This window comes from Periophthalmus magnuspinnatus, chromosome 17, assembly GCF_009829125.3.
Source record: "Periophthalmus magnuspinnatus isolate fPerMag1 chromosome 17, fPerMag1.2.pri, whole genome shotgun sequence".
NCBI classification, from domain to species: domain Eukaryota; kingdom Metazoa; phylum Chordata; class Actinopteri; order Gobiiformes; family Gobiidae; genus Periophthalmus; species Periophthalmus magnuspinnatus.
Genome location: NC_047142.1, coordinates 5,937,530 through 5,959,861, shown reverse-complemented (window position 1 = coordinate 5,959,861; position 22,332 = coordinate 5,937,530). Strand labels below are relative to the sequence as shown.

Sequence of the window (22,332 nt, the reverse complement as noted above, 5' to 3'; positions counted from 1 at the left end):
TAATCGCACTAGTTTATCGGTGATGTTCATGTTGACAGCGGGATTCAAGACGTCAACCTTTGGATCAGAGGACGAGCGCTCTGCCAACTGAGCCACTGCCTCGCTCTAATCATCCCGCTTGTATACAGCTGTTTTCCCCTTCATCCTAAATTAACCAAAAGGTCTTCTGTATAATTTCCGAGCCCTGTCCGTCAAACACAACAGCAGCGTGATCAGATAAGACACTGTTAGTCACACACACCTGACACACTGAAGCGTCCCATTAAGCAGATAGAAATCAAACACATCATGGGACCAGTACGTGTGGACCAGCCCTGTATTCTAGCCCTCTCCTCACCTCCTCGAAGCTCTCCCTCCAGGTTTAGAAAAGGCCCTCATACCCAGAGGCTGTGTGCTTTACAAATGCTACACATCTTCTTTACCTTTGTCCTACTCACCTGGGTGCACCTAAGGAGGCTTTGTGATGGTAAACGCTCCCAGTTTGGGCCTAACTGGGGCGGGGTGCGGAGGCATAACATCAAACACATAAGACAAACAGTGGTCCTTTTGGTGGGACCTTGTAGTAGCTAACACAGGGGATAGTATCATCACAGAGCACATTTCCTCATTTTGGAAACACGACAATTGACTGATGCTTATCTAAATGTGAATGTGTGATTCTGCTTTGACCCCAAACACTGAACTTTGTGTTTCTTATCGTTTAACTACAAAAAATCCCCCTGGTTTTACAAAGAAACTGCGCACACGACAAATTTAAAGCCCCAAAATACACTGTTCCAGCTTTAATACATGGATGATAAGTTGATTTAGCCATTATAGTGACAGGCCTAATGCAGAATGTATTGAAAGATTACACTTTTAGAATTATTTTGTGGTCAGATAATGTCCTTTATGTCTTCTTTTACTGCGTGCATGTGTATCTGATCTGCTGTTAATCACTTATACTGGGCACCATTGTACAAATCAGTGTTATCTCTGCACTGACAGCTCCATCTGCCTCTGGGTTGTTATTTACTTAGTGCGGAAAATGTCCCTGTTTTTAAAATGAGTTGCTAAAATGCGGTCGTGAAACCCCCTGGCGTATTTTTGTATGTCTAAAAACTATATTAGGGTCTACTTTGTTGGGTCCTTTGTCTACCACCAGCACCGTTGCACGTTTGGGACTCAGCTTACCACCATAATTGATTTGCCATGCTAGATCCAATATCCTTTTCATGATAGTCAGACTTTAGCATGATAACTTTCTTTCAGGCCATAGCAGTTTTTATGGATGTATAATGTTTCCATATGCTCTGTGTTAACTGCACAGTGTTGCCCCTAAATACTGCTCTTGTTTGATAGAAGAAATACACGTTTAAGGCTAGACGCTGCATGCAGAGTGTTTAAGTAAAAATAGTCCAAAAGCAGCTGTAAAAATGATGTTGAAATGAAAACGAAGCTTCATAATTTCTTCATAATTTGCGCATTAAAAATAAATTAGGAAAAGGGCTGACAAAGGATTTGGATGGGACATGTGCACAAATTAGTTTATCTGATGAAAGATGCAACTCAAGTAACTTCTTCAAAAACTGTTAGAGATTTTTTTTTTTTTTTTTTTACTTATGAAGAAACTTTAGATGAAATACACACTCTCTTGTATATTTAGAAAATATAAACATGATTCATTTACAGAATTAAGTAGCCAATAAAAATCCTCAAGGGTCTTGAAAATCACTGTTTGCAAACTTTGAGTAGGCTGCACTTTCCTCCTCTGATGAAAACATGATCACATAAAACAGGCTGTAGTTTTGGAGTATTGACAGAGTCACAGACACCAGTGGCGTTTGAATGATGCACGAGCGGCTCAGGAGCGGGTCATGACCAGGCATCACTCATGGAATGCGGCTGGAGCAGACAGCACATCTACACAACTGAACCGGCCCTTAGGATTCCTCAGGGACCAGAGTAAAAAAATGTATTGGTCTATTAAACACGCCTAATTATCATAATTATCACAAGTATACCAGGCTTCGCGAAAGTCAAATGATCCCTCATGTGCTTCTTTGTGCGTAAAATTGCGCATTGGCACGGCTGTGTTCCAGCGCCTTGTGGCCCGAGCACGGGGCCGCGCGGCACTATTGTTCATTTGGTGCAACAGCTTCTTGATGGCCGTGAACAGTGTGTGTGGGAAATTAGACCGAATCTTCACGCATCAACTGTGACTTTACCTCCGCTCCGCGCGTAAAACCTCTGTGTTTTAATGAAGAAAAGGAGAATTATTATTAATTATTATTATAATTATTATCAACAACGAGCCAAACATCCAGCAAAACATGAAAAGACGAGTGCAGTAAAAATAAAACTATATATATATATATATATATATATATATATATATATATATATATATATATATATATATATATATATATATATATATATATATATATATATATATATATATATATATATATATATATATATATATATATATATATATATATATATATATATATATATATAAAACGCATAACACAACCAGCTGTGATCAGTTTCTTAAACCCATTAAATAAAACGAATTTTGCGCACTTTCCTCTCCAGATTAGTGCCAAAGCACATTAGGATTCCACCTGTTGCAGATGTGAAGTCTAAAAAAAGTTGCGTAAAATGTGTCATTTTGGATCAGATTTGGGTAAATACAAATTACACAGGCTACAAAATATATACATTTGTCTAAATGTGTAGATGAGCCAAATGATGAAAGTGATTTGAACAAATAGCCCACTATATTTATGTTCATTATGGATGTATTTGTGTAGGTCAGTAGGCCTGTAGTACTCACAGTACTCACATTATGACAGGCCTGGATGTTTGCTCGTTTTATAAAAATATTTAATAAATGATAATAATTATGCAAAAAAAGTTTCAATTTTTGGGAAGATTATGAGTTATAAAAATATTTACTGTATGATTTTATCAGACAATAATAAAATAGTCATGAAGTTTTTTGTTTAGTTTTGTTCCATATCCACAGAGTCTGACTTTAACTCGAGCTCCGACTCTTTTCTTCTTAAGCCTCAATTAAACTCATCGATTGTCTATTTTGACAGTATGCTATCTATTTATTCATTTAGTCTGTGTCAGAAGTTGAGTCAAAACTTGTCTGAAGCGTGTGACTCGAGAAGCTGACCTCGTGAGGTCAACCCCAAAGCTCCTTTTGTCCAATCACAGCGCAGCAAGTCTGCCAGCACGGACCAATCAGCGCCGTCCTCTGCGAAGTCAGAGGGGACACGGGGCGCAGATAAAATGTTTGACTTCCATCCGTGGTCTCAAAACATCCCCAGAGAGTGCGATCTGTGTGCGCCGTGCACCTTCTGGAGACACAGCCACAGGTCACTTTTGCCTGGATTCTTCCGCGCGCTCAAACTCTGCGTCTCCAACATCGAACAGAAACTTTTACGCGCGCCCTGAGCACTCTGTGGACTTACCCCTCAGCTCTCCGTTACCTGGCGCTGGAGTCAGGCATCATGACAGCTCTGGCCGGAGGTTTGCCCAGAATGATGAGACCATCTCCCCACCAGAACTACCCCCGCGGAGGATACTCTCTGGAAGGTAAACACACGCATCAGCGCTGTGGTTAGAGCTTGAGTGTTTGTGTCGATGCAAACGCGTACAACTAGGCCTACTTGTTTGTGCTTTGGAAAATAAAGCTTCTGGTTGTTTTAATCACCCACCTCACATAAACAGAATTATAGACAACTGGCTTATTTTTTATCCCACAAAATATAGACCCAGTCCCTATTTTCAGCGACTAATTTAAAAACAGCCTTTATGACTTTGCAGGAGACACAGCCCTGAATGTTTTAGACAACTTTTTTTTTAACCAAATTTAAGTTATTTCACTTTTCTTAATTTAGTTGAGCTGAAGTTGCTGCGTGGAGTTTTTATTAGAGGCTGTTTTGTCCTTTATCTACATTTGCTGCTTTAACGCTGAGTTCTTGTCTCTGGTCCAGTGTCCACTCCTTTAGGCCAGGGCCGGGTGAACCAGCTCGGGGGAGTCTTCATAAACGGCAGGCCACTTCCAAACCACATTCGTCACAAAATCGTTGAAATGGCGCATCACGGGATCCGGCCGTGCGTAATATCCAGACAGTTACGCGTCTCCCACGGCTGCGTCTCCAAAATCCTGTGCCGCTACCAGGAGACAGGCTCCATCAGGCCGGGAGCCATCGGAGGCAGCAAACCCAAGGTAAGGTCCTCTGATTAGACAGCTTTTTCATCCTCAGCAAATATTTTAACCGAGGAATTGTAATATTTGTGAACAAGAGAGTTTAAATGTGTGGGCTGTGCGTAAAACCGGAGCGCACAGATTCATATTTATAGATTATTTGTCATGTTTCTTTGATATAAAATACAACTGTCATCTGCTTTTCTCCACAGCAAATAACTTCTCCGGAGGTTGACAAGAAAATCGAAGAATACAAGAGAGAAAACCCGGGCATGTTCAGCTGGGAGATCCGTGACAAGTTACTGAAAGATGGAGTGTGTGATAGAAACAGCGTTCCCTCAGGTAAACGAGCCTTTTACGGTCTGAAACAAAACGGTGCCAGAACCGACTTAAGCCTAATTCTTGGAAAGCCTCAGCGAATGAAAACACTAATATCAGAACACCAAAGTTTTGTACCAGTCGTTCTTATGTTGACACTGCATTTTGCGCACGTTTTCCCCGCACAGTGAGCGCGATAAGCCGCATCATGAGGTCCAAATTTGGCGGCAGTGGAGAGGAAGACGAGGAGGATGAAGAGATGGTGAAAAGAGAGATGGATGAGGGCGAGACGCGCACAAAACACAGCATTGATGGCATCCTCGGGGGCACCTGTAAGTACAACAACAACAACAACAACAACAAAAACAACAACAACAACAACAATAATAATAATAATAATAATAATAACAATAACAATAATAATAATAATAATAATAATAATAATAATAATAATAATAATAATAATAATAATAATAATAATAATAATAATAATAACAATAATCATCATCTTGGGTATGGAGTGCGTCACAGTTCATTTCTCGTGCGCTCTCGTTTAGTTTTAACCAAAGTATCCAAAGTATCTTCGCAAAGATCATTTGGATCAAGTGGATAATCAAACATTTGTCTAAGTTCCAAGCCTGAGAACCCCTTTTAAACTCAATTGGACACTTGAGGATGAACTTCAGGGAACAAAGCAGAGCGAGTCTATTGAGCTCCACACCTCAGTTTGACGCGCACAAAAGCCAAAGTGCAGTGAGCGGCTCAGTGGTGTACAAAAAGAATTCGAGGCCTTTTCACAACGCCCCAAAAGAAAAGGGAGAAAAAAGTCCGCGCACAAAAGACCGGGAGAAGACATTATGAACCCGCAATGAGCGATGAATTATTCAGGGACAGCAATGGGCCCAGTGCGCCCGGGTTTATAGACTCCTAAAAACGTGCTGCTGCCTTTTGGAGAGCCTTTTCCCACTGTTTACAGTTTGGAGAGAAAAGATGTGGCTCGCGGGCATAAACAGAAAAGACTGGAGGCAAACACCTGTTGATTTACGACCTGTTGGAGCAAAAGAGAGCAGCGCATTCATGAAGTCCTCCTTAATGCAGTGTCGGGTTAATTATTAATGACAAAAACACAAATGCGCAAATGTTTTGATTGTGGCACTGTCTTACTGTTCATGTGTTCAACCAGCCTTTTGATACCTTTAAAATGTTGCATATTGAAGTGCTAATGTATGCTTTTATTGTGCCTTTATTTTACACATAGATTGACATAGAAAAGGTGCGTTTGGGAAGCAATTTTGGAGTTTTTACGCGTGCGTTTTGATCCTATTTTAGTGCAGGGACGCATGACGCTGAGATCCTTCATTTTGTCTTTCAACTCCTCACAGATAAAGTCCACCCCTTTCTTTATACTTCATTCACACACATTCATGCTTTTGCTGGGCCTTCTTCTCTCTCCTCTGAAACACATTTTTTATTTTTTTTACTTAAATATAATTCCTACACACAGATATGGAAATACTCGTCACTTTTATTTGTTTTACAGGCCTGTTTATTTTCATTTGATTGTAAGTTTGCTTTTCCTCCTATAGTCATGTTTAAACTGCGTGAATTTAGGGCGTCTTGTTGTTATTTTACCTCACTTGGGTGACATCCTCCAGCTCAGATCTACTTTCCTCTATTCTTATACAGAGCAGTGCACTATTTCACTCTTTGTGGAAGTAGTTGTTGTTTTTCTCTTTTATAGCGCTCATTAGAATGTGAAAGGGCCGCTTTGGGGACTTGAGAGAGTGTCTTCTGGCCAAATATTGATTAAGTAGGTGTTTGCAGAGGCTATTGTTGTGGCAGTGAGAGGCCTGTTGCTCTCTGCCCCTTTCTCTCCCAGCACTATTGTTGGCTTCCCTTAAGTGCTAAGATCAAAGCTGACTCATTCAGATTTATTTGTCTGGGAAAAAGGACAGCAAAGGTTTGTGGGATAAAGTACGGAGTGTCTTGCCTCGGGGCACATGGCATTAGCCGGTGCAGTGGGAAAAGGAGTGATGGAGGAAGTTGTTTGGATGTTGTGGAGAAGTGACTGTAGGTTTTTAAATGGCCGACGTCAGACAGGACAGCAGCGGATGATTTATTGTTTTACGTAAGGACAAACCATTAAGTTTACTTGTTAAAACACTCAATTCTTACTTTTGTGAGTGAGATTTGAACCCAAAATCTTCTGGTTTAAGAAAAATAAAACAAATAATGGCTTAATTTGACAGTATATTCTCGATACTTCTAATCTAAATCCATTTACTTCCCACCTCTGCCTATTTATTACAGTTAGCACTTAGCCCCATTCAAAGACTCAAAGCAGAGCAGAGGAACCACTCTCGCAGAATCCGTTTATGGCGATGGGGTGCTAGCTTGAGAGTAGAAGAAAAACCTCTGAAATACAAATAGTGAAAGGGATAACTTTTCTTTAAAGGGGGATCCTGCGGTGCCAAGCTGAATGAGGCCACTGCTTTCCAATGTGCCATGGTGAACGCAGTCAACATGTAATAATTGGTTTCATTGAGGGGCATTCCAACAATCTGCTGCCATTCTCCTGCCTCTATTGTGTAAAACCAGGCAAATAGCCAGAGGGACAAGAGGAATCAAGTGCTGACAAAACATGAAAGATTTAGCTGCTTTTGTCCAAAGGAGCTGAGTAGAAACTTTGTTTGTGTAAATAAACCCGAGTTACTGGCTGCTAGAGTGGATTTAGCGCTGAGGAAATTTAGCGAGTTAGCAGAACAAACAGATCATATTCATAACCGAGGTATTGTTTTTCAAAGTGAATGGCAGAGCGATAGAGGTAGCTAACGCGCACGCCTCCGTCTAACTAATCCAATTTGGCGGTTTCAACATTTATATTCTCACGAAGAAGAAGAAGGAGAAGGCAAACGTATGCATTTGTCTGGTGGTAAGCGAGCAGGGCAGTAACCATATCAAGGTTGAGTATTGGTTGTGTTTGTTGATTACAGTGCTCACATTTCTAAATACGTACGTAAAAATGGCGAGACAGAGACAGTTTAGAGTCCCAAAACCTTGGTGCAACCAGAGGAATGTCTGCTACTTTGGCCCAATTTACATGAAGGCCCCTCTCTGCGAAAACTGCTTACAGCGCCATGTAGTAACTCTAGCATAATGAAACAAACAGGAGCAAATATTTCCACACAGGGATAGAGCGTTTTCCAAATACATTTTTAATTATTTCTGCACGATTCCCAAGTATTTGCTTTCTGAAGAAACACACTAGCTGATCTGCAACTCAATGCGCCTCTATGCTTCATTAAAGCCTCTTTCTCTGTTGGCATCCACATTGTGATCCTCCAATATTAATTCAAAGGACAATTAATGAATGCAGGCCAACTTTGAAGTAGCGGGCCGGGGTCCTGCCCTGGGCCAGCCCCTTTGCCGCTGATATACTCTCTCCTCATTCTCTCGGCTCACCCCAAAGACACTCTGAGCGGGCAGCAAAAGGAGCAGCCCGCTATAGAAGGTCAACAAGAGCGCGGCCGTTAGAATAGGACTTCTCTATTTCCTTGGAAGTATTAGCCAAGCAAAACTCTGTGATGGGGAGGATAAAGGAGGCAGAGGAGAAAAGGGTCGGGGCGAGGGGACCAAGCAAAGAGGGCCACAATGGGAGCGTTAATTGAGTAAAGCCAGACAGTGTTGTCAATCACTTAACTTTGTTTAGCCTCTCACTGCGGCCTTCTGCACACTGCACATTATGGACTCTTCAGCTTTTTGATTGATGCTCTCTTCATTCACCAAAATATATACAACAAAATAATCAAAACAACTTAATAAATGGCAGATTTTGTGCATGTCAGGAAAATATAATTAATGTAGCAAAAGCTGAGTTTTAATAATTTACAAATAAAAAAGCAACGTTTTTTATATTATATTTTATTTGAGTAGATATGGCCATCGTTATGTCTGGTTTTGTTAAATTATTTGCCATTTTTAAGATATTTTTTGCAATTCTATTTTTTTTCTAATAGACTATGTAACTACGGTGACCAGATTTTCAAAAAATTTAAAACTGAGACACACCCGGGTTGGGACGGTTGTTATAAATAAAACTGTGAAAAGAGTGCGCAACATTGTCCATTCTTGACTCACTTGTACTTGTGGGCCTGTATGTAATCTGAGGGCGTTTGGGAAATTTCTTGCGTAAAACTGTGGCAAATCACTAGTTTTTTTGGATAAATCTATCGGGACATGGGACACAGAGCTCAAAACTGGGGCTGTCGTTTCTGCTAGCAAACAGTCTAGCATATAAAAACGCATTCAAACCGTGCACGAAAGCGAGGCGAGAGTGCACAGGAGGAGTTGTAAATGAGTGTGTAAGGGGCAGCAGTTGAAGGAATGTAATGATGCTTCGGCCTCTGTCTGAGCCGGGCCTGTGAAGTTTAGTGGAGGGTCAGTCGAGGGGCTGTTTTCTCTGCGGTAGCCGTGAAAGGTCAGGGGCTAACCTCGGGTCACTTGACTGTTAAAACCATCAGGCATCTAAACTAGCAGGGAAAAAAAATGCAGGTTACGATAATGTTTGGAAAAAAGCGACATCTCTTGGGGAATTCATACCAAGGAGATGGTTGTAACTTCTGGCCTCCTTGTCAGTCTCGTCTAAACAAGCTGGGGGAGTTCTTCTTGGCCGGAGCGTGCAGAAGGAGCGGCCTGTTGCTAGCTGCCCCGCGTGCATGGGTTCCCCCCTTGCTGTAGCTTTGTCCGCGGGCCCTGGGGGTGTACTAGCACCGTGAAACTGTCACCTAACTGCCCCGGAGTGGAACTAAATAATAACCACTGCACACTGGGCCGGCACAAAAGCCACGCCGGAGCCATTTGTGCCATTTGTGCCGTTTTTGTCTCTAATGAACGCAAATACATCTTTCAAAGTCATATCTGTGGTCCGCTTCTTTCTCGGCCATCACATCATCATCTCCCCCCTGCGTTTTCCCAGGCAGCTGCAGGTTCCTGGAGGGGGAGTGCTCTTTAGCAAGTCAAGTGAGCAACCCTCTCACTCGCTCCCCATTTTTTTTGTAACTGTTAACCCCAGCTGAGCCCATAAGCTGTCAGTTAACCATTCTTTTGCCTCCAGTGCATCTGCTCATGTTGTTTGCTGCTTTTTTTTTTTTAAATTCAGGGTCAGCTCTTTCACACACACATCATCATGCATTTCTGGTCTTGAAAAGAGCAGATCTACTTCCCCGGGCAAATAGCTAGTTCATTTGTCTCTTCTGCCTTTTGTTTTGTAGCTGCTAACACATGTCGCCGACTCAATTAGCTTCTCTATTAACCGCCTCAGATGGGAGGACTAGCCTGCCCCTGTACCTCGGCCATAAAACGGGCCCATATGCTACTTGGATAGTTGCTACGTTGCCATGCTAACACTTTGGTTAACTTTAACAGTTCAAGTTTTGCCATTTTAAGTTCCATGTGTGATTTTATATCCATATGCAGTGTACATTTGTTCACCGTGCATGTCTCTTCACATTAACGTCTTGAAGGCTAGCAGGAAAGGGGGGTAAAGGGGTAAATGCTTGGCAAAGGCCGGTGCTGGCTCTAGTCTATAGCAGTAAACAAGAGCAGCTTTTATACTTGCGCTTGGAATCCCCCGTCATAGCTTTTTTCTTGGTTGCGTTTGAGGCTCTTCTGCAGCAGGTGAAGCTAATAGATCTGGACGTTCCCCAAGTTCACATGTGTGACCTTTTGGGGAGTTTATCTTTCCTGCCTGTCAGTCTCGTCTTTGGATCAATACGAGGTTCTGTTTACCAGAAGCTGCAGGGTCAAAGCACTGTCTAAAGCCGTCCTTTGAAAAGACAAACACACTGGAACTTTATTCTGCCATTGATCTAAATTTAACCCATTAATATAAAAATGTATCAAGAGAATTCACATGTTTTAGCAATTTACTTTGATATTGTTGATTTGTTTCTCAGTGGTTTCAGTTTTCCTAAACTTTGTTGCACAGTCAACTTATGTAACTACTCGACTCACTCATGTGTACAAAGGCCCCAGTGTAAAGATAAAACTGTACCTGTTAAAATCTAAATCAGCTTGTCATTTCACTAGTACAGTTTTTAATCATATTTGCATTACAGACACCAATATCCGTTCGCAGGATAATCATCTATCTTTTCTTTAAGATTCTTGTCCGAGCCTGTGCAAAACTATGGGCTGCAATGCAGGACTCTGAGCTCCCCAGCGCTTTAGCAGCAGCGTAAAATTTGATTTGGGTGTTTAAGTGAGGAGGTCGAGGCCTCCTTTTGTGTGTTTAGTATCCTCTTCTGCCATTTGTTGTGGGGAATGTGTGGGAACAGGGACCTCAAAGTCCATGGCTCCATCCTCAGAGGCTTTTTTATTTTTAGATATAAATGATTTAAAAAGTGATTTTTATAGAAAGTCCACTTTTTGGACTTATCTTTTCCGTCCCACTCTCTGAGCATCATCCTCAGGTGCCTCTCCATGCAGGGCGTCCCCGGGCCCTCCCCCAGCTGCACTACAGAGGGAGGGATGGCCTGCTCCCTGCTGTGGCCCTGCTTTGGCCCTCTTTGTCCCCTTCCTCCAGCCTTCATTCCCCCACAGCCAGTGGCCCCCCCCGGCCCGTCTCCCCTGCTGGGCAGGTGACAGGCCCCTGAATGCGGGCCTGGCCGTCCCTGATGGCTCCTACAGATGGAGCGTGGTAATCGGCCCAATAGAGCCCTGCCACAGGCTTTTCCCTGTGAACATACAAAGGCCCGGCCACATCACTTCCAAAAAAAAAAAAAAAAAACTGAAGGAGGAAGAGTGCGAAAGAAAGCCCAGGCCAGTGGATGACAAAAGCAACACTGTCATTCGGTTTGAAAGAGATCTGTGACGGAGCGTTTTGTCTGTGGATACTAATAATAAAAACACAGGGGGAAAAGGAGAGGGAAAAGTGGAAGAAAGGAGCAGATCCACCCCCAGCCGTAGTTAACATGAGTTACTGTGCCAGCGAAGGCTGCAGTTTTATGAGCTATCCTCCCACTGCAATACACTGGCCAGTATACTTTCCTTTTATCACCTTATATTTCCAAACACTTTTCATGTGCTGATTATTACAACTGTACAGAGTAATCAATGCTACATTTCTGAGTCAAAGGAAAATGTGAGGGTTTCTGGTGTGTGGTTTGGGCTCGGGCCTTACCTAAACAAACCACATCCCTTCTTCACTAGTATGAGAGCACTGGACCAATCCTCCGTGAGCCTCCATGTCAGCGTGGCGCCCTCAGTTCCAATGTAATAAAGAGCTCCTCTCAGCATCCGACTCTCCTGCTCCGGCGGTCCGGCAGCATTCCCAGGGACCAAATCCGTGTGTAATGCCTGGTCAGACGCACACTGGCAACCAGCACAAACATTTCCTGCTTGGCTCCAGTGAGGGGAGATCCTTGTATCCCCCTCCATGTCTGACTTGGCACTTTTTAATTAAAGCTTTAAATCTAGAAGAGAGAAAGAGAAAATTCTGTGAATGAAAGACTTACTTTAGGAATATTTACATGACTGTGCTGCTTAGTATTTTTGTCTGAATGAAAGAAAAGAAAGAAAATCAAATCTCTAGCACTTTTTCTACTATGCACACAGCCATAGACTAAGTGCAACTGTGTCAAATTGGTGCAGTGAACCCTTGTCTTAAGGGGTCTCCTTTGGGTGGATTTGGGAGTAGATTTCCACTCTCCTCTCCTTTTAGTCCATCTGCGTTTGACACATTGTCATAGAGCAGTGAAAGCCTTTGGCTGAGACGCAGCAGATGCATGTTTGTGAGTTTGTATGACGGAGAGAGATGGGGGCTCCAGCACATGTAATGGTCCACAATGGCGGGCTGTCACGCTAGTTTGTGCTGCCTAATCATTATTTAATAGACGGGTAACCTCCCCCTGAAACGCAGCAATAGCCTCTGTCTCTAGCCTCGAGACTTCATTGATTCTCTTCTTCTGCTGAATTAGATCCCAATAGCTGTCTCGCAGTCACCCAGTCTCTCCCTTATGACTCAACTGAACAAACAGATTAAGAAGCACCTGCGAAGGGCCTGCAAGCGTTGCACAGCGGGCCCCGATATCGGCGTCGCGCTCAGCATGTCCCGGGACAGGGGACAGAGACACAGGCTAGATGCCCCAGAGGGATCTAGTCCTTTCTAATCCATGTTCAAGCAGCCTTTTGCCTTTTGATCCCCTCAGGAGCTACTCAGAGCTTCAACAGAACACTAGGAGACCATCTAAAGTAGCCTTGCTGTCAGCATATTGTATTGTTTTAATTCCATTGTATTCCAGAGGTTTAATCTAACTCTGTAGTAAAAATCTGTTTGTTTTGTGATTTCTTCTGTTATTAGCAAGCCATTCGGACGAAGCTTCAGATGTGGACTCGGAGCCGGGGTTGCCTTTGAAGAGAAAGCAGCGTCGCAGTCGAACCACCTTCACCGCGGAACAACTGGAGGAGCTGGAGAGGGCTTTCGAGCGCACGCACTACCCTGACATTTACACCAGAGAGGAGCTGGCACAGCGGGCCAAGCTAACAGAGGCTAGAGTCCAGGTTAGATCCAAACACTACAACTATAACAACTCCAGCTCTCCCTGTCATGTGCTGGTGAATGGCCTGAGGATGTTGCCACACATTCCTTAAAATATTAGACTTGTATTGCCCCTGGTGACCTCCTGAAACACTGCGCTCACTGTGCTCCAAAAGTGGACTATTTTTGTCACGTAAAATGGTCGGTGTAAAGATCCCAAAATAGATGCTTGATTTAGATAGTGTGCGTTGCCTTAAACCACCCTAGGACATGTGAACCCAGTGACTTAATGTCCATATAAAGTCTGGAGGTCAAAAGGTGCTAAGACATAAACCATGAAAAGACCCACAGACAATCATGAAAGAACGAACTGCATGCTCGAGTAAATAGCCCATACTAGCTTGTATTCAAATATTACTGTGTGTTTTCAGGTGTGGTTCAGCAACAGAAGGGCTCGTTGGAGGAAGCAGGCAGGAGCCAATCAGTTAATGGCGTTCAACCACCTTATTCCCGGAGGTTTTCCCCCGACCGCTATGCCTGGTCTGCAGCCGTACCAGCTTTCTGACAGTCCCTACCCTCCAACATCTATTGCTCAAGGTTGGTATATGAAAAATTGTAGTTTTCAGTGGCACTACACCTTAATTAGCCAAAGACATAGTTTATAATGAACACATTTTTTGTTAAGAATGATCAAGGAATTACTTAAATCGATGCTAAGCTGGAGTCATTCTTAAACAATTTCACTGTTCATTAAGAATTAAACTTTTCTTCACGTTTTTGCAAGGTTGTAAATAGTGTAGTTATTATAAAAGTCTTAATAAAGTCTTCTCACACATAAGCAGGTGTTGATTAAACCCGTTTTGTCAGCAGTGTCCGAGCAGCCCAGTACAGTGCACCGGCCTCAGCCCCTGCCCCCCACCACAGTGCACCAGAGCGGACTCACCTCCTCGGTCAGCAGCCAGGACGCAGGGTCAGCGTACTGCTTGTCTTCTGGACGTCACGGTTTCTCAGGGTACTCCGAGAGCTTCGTGACCCCGACGGCGCACGGCAACCCCGGAGTGAACCCGGCCATCAGCAACAGCCTCTCCCCACAGGTCAGTGCAGTCGCCCGTGCTCACGGATGCACAGAGAGGTTGTTATCGGGAACACAGACAAATTGTTCTTCATGGTGTTTATGAAGGCTACATATTGAGCCTGAGTGACACTCACAAACCCACCAGCTCCCGTGGGTGACCTTAGAGACAGCTTGATGAAAACCTTGTTAAGGAGAAAACATGGTCGCTTTTCATTTTTGTTTACACTGATGGGCTGTTTGATGAATTTAAAATGTGGTGGACGTCAGGCTTTGGGGAGGGGACGGGCAGACAGAGGGAGATGTATGGATGTCGCATGATGACACAAATCAAAACTGAAAAGACAATTATGGACGATTACACAGTCATCAGTGTCCATCAGTGGCTCCCTACCAGCCTCCAAGATGGACTAACAGGCGTAAAACGAGCTTTTAACCACCACAAAGGGTGCCTTGCCCACTTGCAAAGCATGCTGGGTACTAATACCCATGAGAGAATCCTGGGCTCCTGTCAGGGACCGATAAAAAACAGCCTTAGGCAGGTTTGCTTCTTTGAATGCCTGAGGATGACTGTACAATGATAAAAGAGATTTTCTTTGTTTCTGAAAGACTCTGTGAAGACACATAATTGCAAAGGCTCAGTCCACATGAAATGGACTTTGTGTTATCAGTTGTAGGTTCCTAAGATTTAATTGCCTTTAAAATTCTTTGACAAACCTTATTCAGTATAAACCAGTTTGAAAAAGGTGCAGGAGGAGAGAAAAGAGGCCGCAGTGTGTTTAGTGTGTTTTAATGCAGATAAATGGTGATTAAATACATGTGTACTTGTTACCATGGCTGCTTTTACAGTGTGAGCGTGGCAGCAGTTCACACAACCACAGGGTCACTCCTCTGACTTGAACTCCAATAAAGAGGTCAAAGGTGGAGGGGCCGAGGCTGGTGTGAGCGTTGACCTCATGGGCAGCTCCGTACAGGACGGACGCAGCGACCGCATGCCTCAAATGTTTGCACAGTCTGGAAATGTAATCACCAATGTTCCAGTGTCTTAATTGATTGGAATGAAGTAATTTATCTCCTCATAACAAAGTGTGTAATTTATGCAAATGACTCACTTTGTTGGATAATTTCTTTTAATTTGTGTATTCATTCCAGCTGTTTGAATGTATATTGCAATACAGATTTTCCCATTTCAGATGAGGAAAGAATTAATTTCCTGATTTTAGTTTAATAGGAGAGGGGAAATGAGAACTGATTGAATTTACTGACACTGATAGTTAATAGACTAAGACCTCTTTGCACTTTGGAAAGTTTGTACTTCTATTTTTCAAAACAACTCCGTGTCCTTAACATTATTGTATCTTCAGTCTTTAAGCCAGCACCGTGTGTATGTGAGATCGTGTGGTTCAGACAGCAGTAGATATGATCCCATTAGAGTAACATTTGGCTGTAGACTGGGGTTTATTTTAGATAGGCGATAGTCTTGTGTGCACAGTTGTAGCCTGCTAGGGGCACTGTCATGCCACCCTTACATTTCCAGTGTTGGCTGGTCTCTGGCGTCTCACCGCTGATCTGGTGCATACCAAAGGAATCCTTTCTCACCAAGGAAGCAAGCGGCCGGGATTTGCACCCCCCTGAGACTTAATCCCCGGAACAACCTCAAAACAGACCCGCCGTCAGGGAGTGCTGCTGTTTCAGACTAGGTGGAATTTCACTAACTTAAATAAAATATTGCAGTTTATGTTAGTAGACAACTTCAACTTCCCACCGGGTATTTAAAATGATTTCTCTGCGTTGCTATCTGCATTGTGAATAATGTTAGCGTTTGAATTATTGCAATGCTTTTCCCATGTGTGAGGTCAGATCAGACTGAATTAGAAGTCACCTGATGTTTCCGTTTGACTAAAATATATGTGTGCCAGCTGGCTGCCACTTGTTTTCAACCATCTATTTCACTCTAAATTTTCTGTACTTTTTTGACTTAAGTTTTCTAAGTGACTTTTGTTCAGTCCTTCACCTTTTAGGCACTTTCATTACTTACTCTCACGCAAACCAACATGCAGCTGTTCACAATGTATCATATAACCGCCCACGACATGCGGTGTAGGTAGACCTCACAAAGATCTGGGCGTGGACAAGCACACTTTGACCTTTCTCAACAGGCAGTAACACAGATTACAAAATGAAATACATTTCAATTTATATTTTACATTTCTGTTTCTTTGTTCAGGTGATGGGCTTGTTGAACCCAAGTGCAGTGCCACATCAGACCCAGAGTGACTACGCCATCTCTCCCTTGACTGGAGGTCTGGAGGCTAACGGAGGAATGTCCAGCACCTGCCATAGTTCCCAGAGACTAGAGGCTCTCCCAGGGCTGGCCAGCATGCCCACTCTGCCCAGCAGCCAGTCCTACTGCCCCCCGTCATACACGTCGCCCGCTTATGCCGTGGACCACCATCCATCTTATCAGTATGGACAATACAGCCAGAGCAAGGTATGCACCAGACAAAACCTTTATTATTACTACTGCTAAGAAACTACTTATTACTAGTATTTCAGAACTCCTATTTTATAAATGCTGCTACATACAGAGTGAGATAAAGCACTGGGCAGAAAGCTGTCCAGGCTCAAATCCAGGCTAATTGTACAGCCCTTTCTGATGAGCTCACCTCTCCACTCACCCCTATCACTAGTACAATTACACGTATGCTAGTGGCCACTTTAAATTAGCATCAGCGTGGTGACCACGTGCCTTAATGAAGAGGCATCCTGGGGTCATGGCACAAACACACATTCTCTCTCACTGTCCTTTCCTGACCCTGTGTGATGGGCGAGCCTCAAACCTACCTCATCTACCCATGTAACGACCTCTGCGCAGCAAAGATAGTCCAAATGAAAGGAGCCACTTTGCTAAGCATGTTTGACAAGAGGGAGGGGGGTAAGGGGCTAGGCCTGTGTGTTGTTATAGGCCTGATCTAAGGTACACTACCACATGTTGACTTGCCCATCAGTGGCAACATCTTGATGTCGTTAATTTGGCCCTTTCCTGGGAGAGCATATTGCTTTCAGGGGATTGCTCTACAAGTGTGTGTGTGTATGTGTGTGTGTGTGTGCACATGTGTGCGCAAAAGGGAAGGTAAGGGTCTCCTTAACAGGCCCGATTATGGCCCTTGGCAGGGCCGGATTAGAACCAGGTGTCCCACTGGAGGTCAGATGTAGAGTTGTTATTGATCATCTAAGCAGTCAAAAAGCTCAATCTCTGCCTTGGTCTTCTGTGGAATAAAATTTTCATAAGTTTTACAATCACACAAAGTATTTGTTATGAGTTTCTAATCGTTAACCTCTGGGCCTGTTGTGATTCCCTTCCCAAAGCTCTGGGACCGTCACAGTTTAGTGCCCTTTGTGGCAGTATATACTTGTCATTATACCTTATTCACACCTGCTCAACCACTTGAATTCGTCCCATCATTCTTGTCAGCGCTGGGATTTAACCTTTGGCTGTGTGTCACACATTTTGCTGTTAAAACACTGATGGATTAAAGCAGCTGCTCCTGAACACACTCTGTCATGTACTAACCTTTAGAAACTCTCTTTTGTGTCTTGGCAGGTGCCATTCATTATCTGAGTCCAGCCTCTTGGCCCGGGCAGGATGCTTCCTCTGGCTGGTCTGGAGAACAGAACATCCCCAAACTCTGACCAGGACAACAGACAGACAGAGGCTAGTCTAAACTGTGGCGGACTGGATTAATCAGGACCAAAAGGCTGTTTCCTGTTACCTGGAACTCACTGCTTTGTGCGTCATGCTCCAAGGACCAAGCCTGGATCTGTGAACACACAAAGGGAGAAGAGTTAGCAGCGGTGCTGGGGGAACAGACTAAATACATTCAAGATCGTGTGTTTGATTTTTGTAATAAGAGGCAGTAGACTTTGTAAGTCTTAATGCAAAGTGGATGGACTTGTATCGTTGACTGATCTGGTGATAAGATGTTATTTCTAAACGCATTTTAGGAATAATGAGATTCATGTAATGTTTATGTGAGACATTGAAGATAAGAATGTGAGTGTAGAGCACACCGTACAGCTGTGTCAGAGTGCAACCACTGCAACCCAAAGAAAGTGCAATACATTCATACCTCATGTGAAAGAAGAACAAAGCCCTGATATATGCTCTAACAGACTTTTGTCACCCGTCATCAGGGAATAATGTAAATCGCTAAACATGTAGTTATGTTTTTATAAAGCCAAAAATGTCTCTGCCCGTTCACATTCATTTTGACTCTAATTTTTGCATGTTTTTCCCATTCTTTTTCTTTTCGGGAACTTGCCAAGTATAGTTCCTTATTTATTTAGTATTGTTCAAGTGTTGGGTCTGTTTTGTATGTCCAGGCACTGCCTAAGTCTTACACCTTTGTATGTTTTATGTTGCATTTGGTTTTGTATTATTACTTTACATTTGCAATAATTCATTTTGTTGTAAGACATTTTTGTGTATAATACAGCACTATTTACTATTTATAATAAACTTTATAAAAACCATAAAGTTATGTGAAAAGTTTGATTTAAAATACTCCAGATGTGACTATACATTATACTGATAGTACCTGAACAGTGTACGTGGTTCTCACCCGTCCAGCTCTAAATCATAAATATATCCCATTTCATAAACACTCTTTTTGGACAAATTCCTGCTCCCTGGGGTCTCCTTCGCACCCCTTAATGGTTAAAGCAGAGCTGCTGTAAATTATATAAGCGCAGAGGTTCACAGACTCCGGGACATCAGTCACTGACACGGCCGGACAGGGTGCCAAACCGGAATGACCGCTCACCCAGTTGGCGAGTCTCTCAAAAGACTATTGCCGCATTATCAGGCTCCTGAGTTTTACATCTCCCCCCAGGATCAGGTACGCAGCTGTCTATGTCATTCATAATTCCCCCATACTCCATAAGTTATGTTTACTTTAATGTTGCAGTGCATGTGCATAACCAGGACTAGGATCACGTTCCCCTCACAAACTTGTAGGACACAAAGAGTGATAAAAGCCGCTGAGGTTTCTTTGGAGAGGAGTGTCAGTCAAGCAGCAACACACTGGAGACAACTTAACCTTTGACCTCGACACTCTTTGAAATGAGGAGACTACTTGACCGGGGCTGACAACAATCCGGGCGTTTCTGCTTCTTCCAGGCTCCCAAATTGAAAGTGAAGGAAGATGGACAAAGAGAGCAGGCGGAGGAGGGAGAGAAAGACCCACGCTAGAAAAATAGGTTAAAAGAGTTTTTTTTAACTGATGGTTGTTGTTAGAATATAGGACAGATTTAAAGGTATTGTGCCTAAGCTGAACTGGTTCACTCCAAATACCTTTGTTTTTTCCCGCAGACATATCCTATACTTGTAATTTGTCACATTTTTATTCTTTTTTGTAAAACTACGAGAGAAAACACCATCTTTGTATAATTATTTTGATTATGAGAACTACAGAATTGCAGATAAGGTCTATAATGTGTTAATAGGAGCAATTACTTCAAAGCTCTAGTCATTTTTAAGTCAAAATTGGCTAAAATAAAAGCGTGTTAGTTTGTTGTTTTTTTCATTTTGGTTGTTTTTATTGCACTGAAGGTCTGTTTCCATAAAAATATTGTTCCTCTGGCTATAATCCTCCACAGTATGTCATAATACTCATCATGAAATATGGTTTTAACTTTCTATTTCCATGGACTCATGCAGACGACATGCCATCTACAGAAGGTTACATAGCGTCGCTTTAATGTCGAAAAAGATAATAGAAATTGTGTATATGAGTTGAGCCAAATAAAAGTGAGGTTTATCTGCACCACATGGCCCCTTATCACTGCTCCTGAAGAGTGGCTGAGTGATTCATAGATGCCATTCCTAAAAGGGTCCAGTGCCTGCCTTTCATAATTTCAGTCCGCCAAAGACGCCGCTCACTGGCTCTGCTTTTTTCATTCTTGTTTGGGTTTTTCTGGGCACTATTCTCCATGCTTTGTAGTCTCTTCCACCATGAACCACATGAACCGGACTATTCTCCTGTCATTGCTTTCCAAATGCCAAAAGCTACTCGAGGACACAGATTTCGACTTAAATGGACGCCATGTCAACACTACTGAGAGTTCTGCTACTCCTGCAACAACCAGTCCAAGAAAGACCTACGACAGCGCATACTTTTATATTCTATTTGTGTTTTTTTTCTACACTTTCCTTGCAATGACACTTTTTAAATGTGTTCTAAGCGAGGAAAAAAAGGACCCGTACGAAGATATCATCAATACGCAGCAGTCGTCCAGGCAAAAATTCAACGTTGACAAGTTTGACTATGAAGAAGACGGCAGCTTATGAACCACAATCTCTCTAATAATAAGAAAGAAGCAGGGTAAGTGAATGCATGAAAGGATGTTTTGACAATCACCAGGTTAGCTACTCAAGCAAAGACCTGCTAGTGATTTAGTAAACTCTTCAAGAAACTACTTTTTTTTCTGCTTTTCCATATGACAATCAGAAATCTCACGCGAACCGGGGAGACAGGGAGCAGCGGCGGCTTCTTGATGATCTGAGAGAAGGGTGGAAACATGGAAAAGTCCGGGTCAACACCAGGCCGGAATCTCCTCCTGTGAGGCCCAATCAGGATCAATAACAGAGGGGCCTTCGACATCCAAACACCACAGGGAACCACGGATACCTCTGCAGCCTGATGGTGCGGACAGCGGGGACGTGAGGAGGAGGAGGAGGGAGAGCTGACCTGTAATTTAAGAGAAAATTACTTGACATGTGTGTAATCTATTGCTTATATGTCACGTCATATTATTATGAAATACATCTGATGCAATGGAGGTGCTCAGTGTGGTTTGCAAGACTGTTGTGGTCTCCCCGGTTAGACTCATTGTTCAGTTTATGCGACTGAAATAGCTGAACAAAAAAAGAGTTAACTGAAATTTTAAAACTGCGATTTCGGCTTTGATTCGACCTGTCACAATAACAAATTTAAAGTGGAATATGTCGTTGAAGTTAAGTAAAGGATAAACGATAATGCTGAAACCAAACCAGTCACAATAGATGAGGGGTTTTTTTGTCTGTAAATATATTTTCTGCCATTTTTTGCACGCTTAAGTAGTTAATTGCATCGATAATGAGTCATAGAAGTTTGTAATTCAACCCTCGACAGCTCAAATTTCATCATAATACAGAAAAATAACCCACAAGTACAAAGAGAAAGTCCCAAAATAAAGAAAAATGACTGTTCCTTCTATCATATACTGACCATTAAGTCGATATACTGCAGTAATTATCGTGACAGGCCTAACTTTGATCTAATTATACTTTGTCAAATCACCAAACCGATCAGAATTTTGGCATTACAGTTATTTGATTTTCCTCATTTCAGGCAGCTTTAAAGACCATTACAATATTCTAGTAGATGCCAAGTATACAAATAATACAAAATGTCATCTATCATTTCAATTTATTCAAGCTAGATTCAAGCCCCGTGCAGTAATAAGCTGGTCAAGAGTAGGCGACATTCCTTTGCGATTACATTGTAACTGATATTTGGAGAGTGGACGTCGCAGAGAGGGCTGCAGGGAGCTACAGGGCTGCTTCAACTCCCGCTGACCCCACATGATCTAAGTTTACAAAGCTGTGGCGAAACGTGAACCCCAGTCTTGGTCTATGAATTAACTTCAATTGCACATCAGGATTGAGGAGAAGAGTTTAAAAGGGAACACACGCTTCTGATTTGCACCATACACCGGTGACGTTACTGCTGTGGACACTGGGAGAAAGTCTCAGATTAGCAATGACACCAGAGAACTGTAGACAACACGTATTCTCCTGCAGTGGACAAGCAAAGTCACAGAAAAGCAACAGAGGGGACAGACTCCGACCAATTAGATCCCAGGGCCAAAGGTGGGTCTGGCCTGACAATCCGGTCTAATTTGAACTATCCGCTCCAAGAGGTTACACCGGCCCCTCAGGCTGTGTGGACCTGTTTCCTCTTGTGCCCTCTTAATTAAATTTTTGTCTCATCCTCCTGCCTTCAAGTGATGGGGAACTGTTTAGAGCAATGAAGCCAAACACTTCCTTGATGTTTTGGACTAGCCCTGCAGTTATCCTTTCAGATGTGCCTTGATGTTTTTTGGGTTTTTTGTTTTTTTTCTGAAAGTTTTACTTTTATTTTAAAAAAGCTCTGTTAA

At 42.8% G+C, this 22,332-nt stretch overlaps 1 protein-coding gene across 2 annotated transcripts; it reads left to right on the top strand.

Annotated features, from left to right (window-relative positions):
• Nucleotides 1-3,485: 3,485 nt before the first annotated feature.
• On the top strand, nt 3,486-18,505 carry pax3a (paired box 3a). 2 transcript variants are annotated; one of them, XM_033982355.2, is made up of 9 exons: nt 3,486-3,591; nt 3,993-4,228; nt 4,420-4,549; nt 4,714-4,857; nt 12,885-13,084; nt 13,493-13,658; nt 13,932-14,155; nt 16,361-16,624; nt 17,738-18,505. In XM_033982355.2, the coding sequence occupies exons 1-9, from the start codon at nt 3,507-3,509 to the stop codon at nt 17,753-17,755; spliced, it is 1,467 nt and encodes a 488-aa protein (XP_033838246.1). In that variant the 5' UTR covers nt 3,486-3,506; the 3' UTR covers nt 17,756-18,505. The 2 variants fall into 2 exon arrangements, with proteins under 2 accessions (XP_033838246.1, XP_033838245.1); XM_033982354.2 differs by having other exon boundaries at nt 13,929-14,155.
• Nucleotides 18,506-22,332: the final 3,827 nt, after the last annotated feature.

What these genes read in the sequence shown, in the direction of transcription:
- pax3a (XM_033982354.2), top strand. Translation starts at nt 3,507, where the DNA reads ATGACAGCTCTGGCCGGAGGTTTGCCCAGAATGATGAGACCATCTCCC. An exon ending in CGGAGGATACTCTCTGGAAG is followed by an intron (nt 3,592 to 3,992) that starts GTAAACACACGC and finishes TCTCTGGTCCAG; the next exon opens with TGTCCACTCCTTTAGGCCAG. An exon ending in TAACAGAGGCTAGAGTCCAG is followed by an intron (nt 13,085 to 13,492) that starts GTTAGATCCAAA and finishes GTGTGTTTTCAG; the next exon opens with GTGTGGTTCAGCAACAGAAG.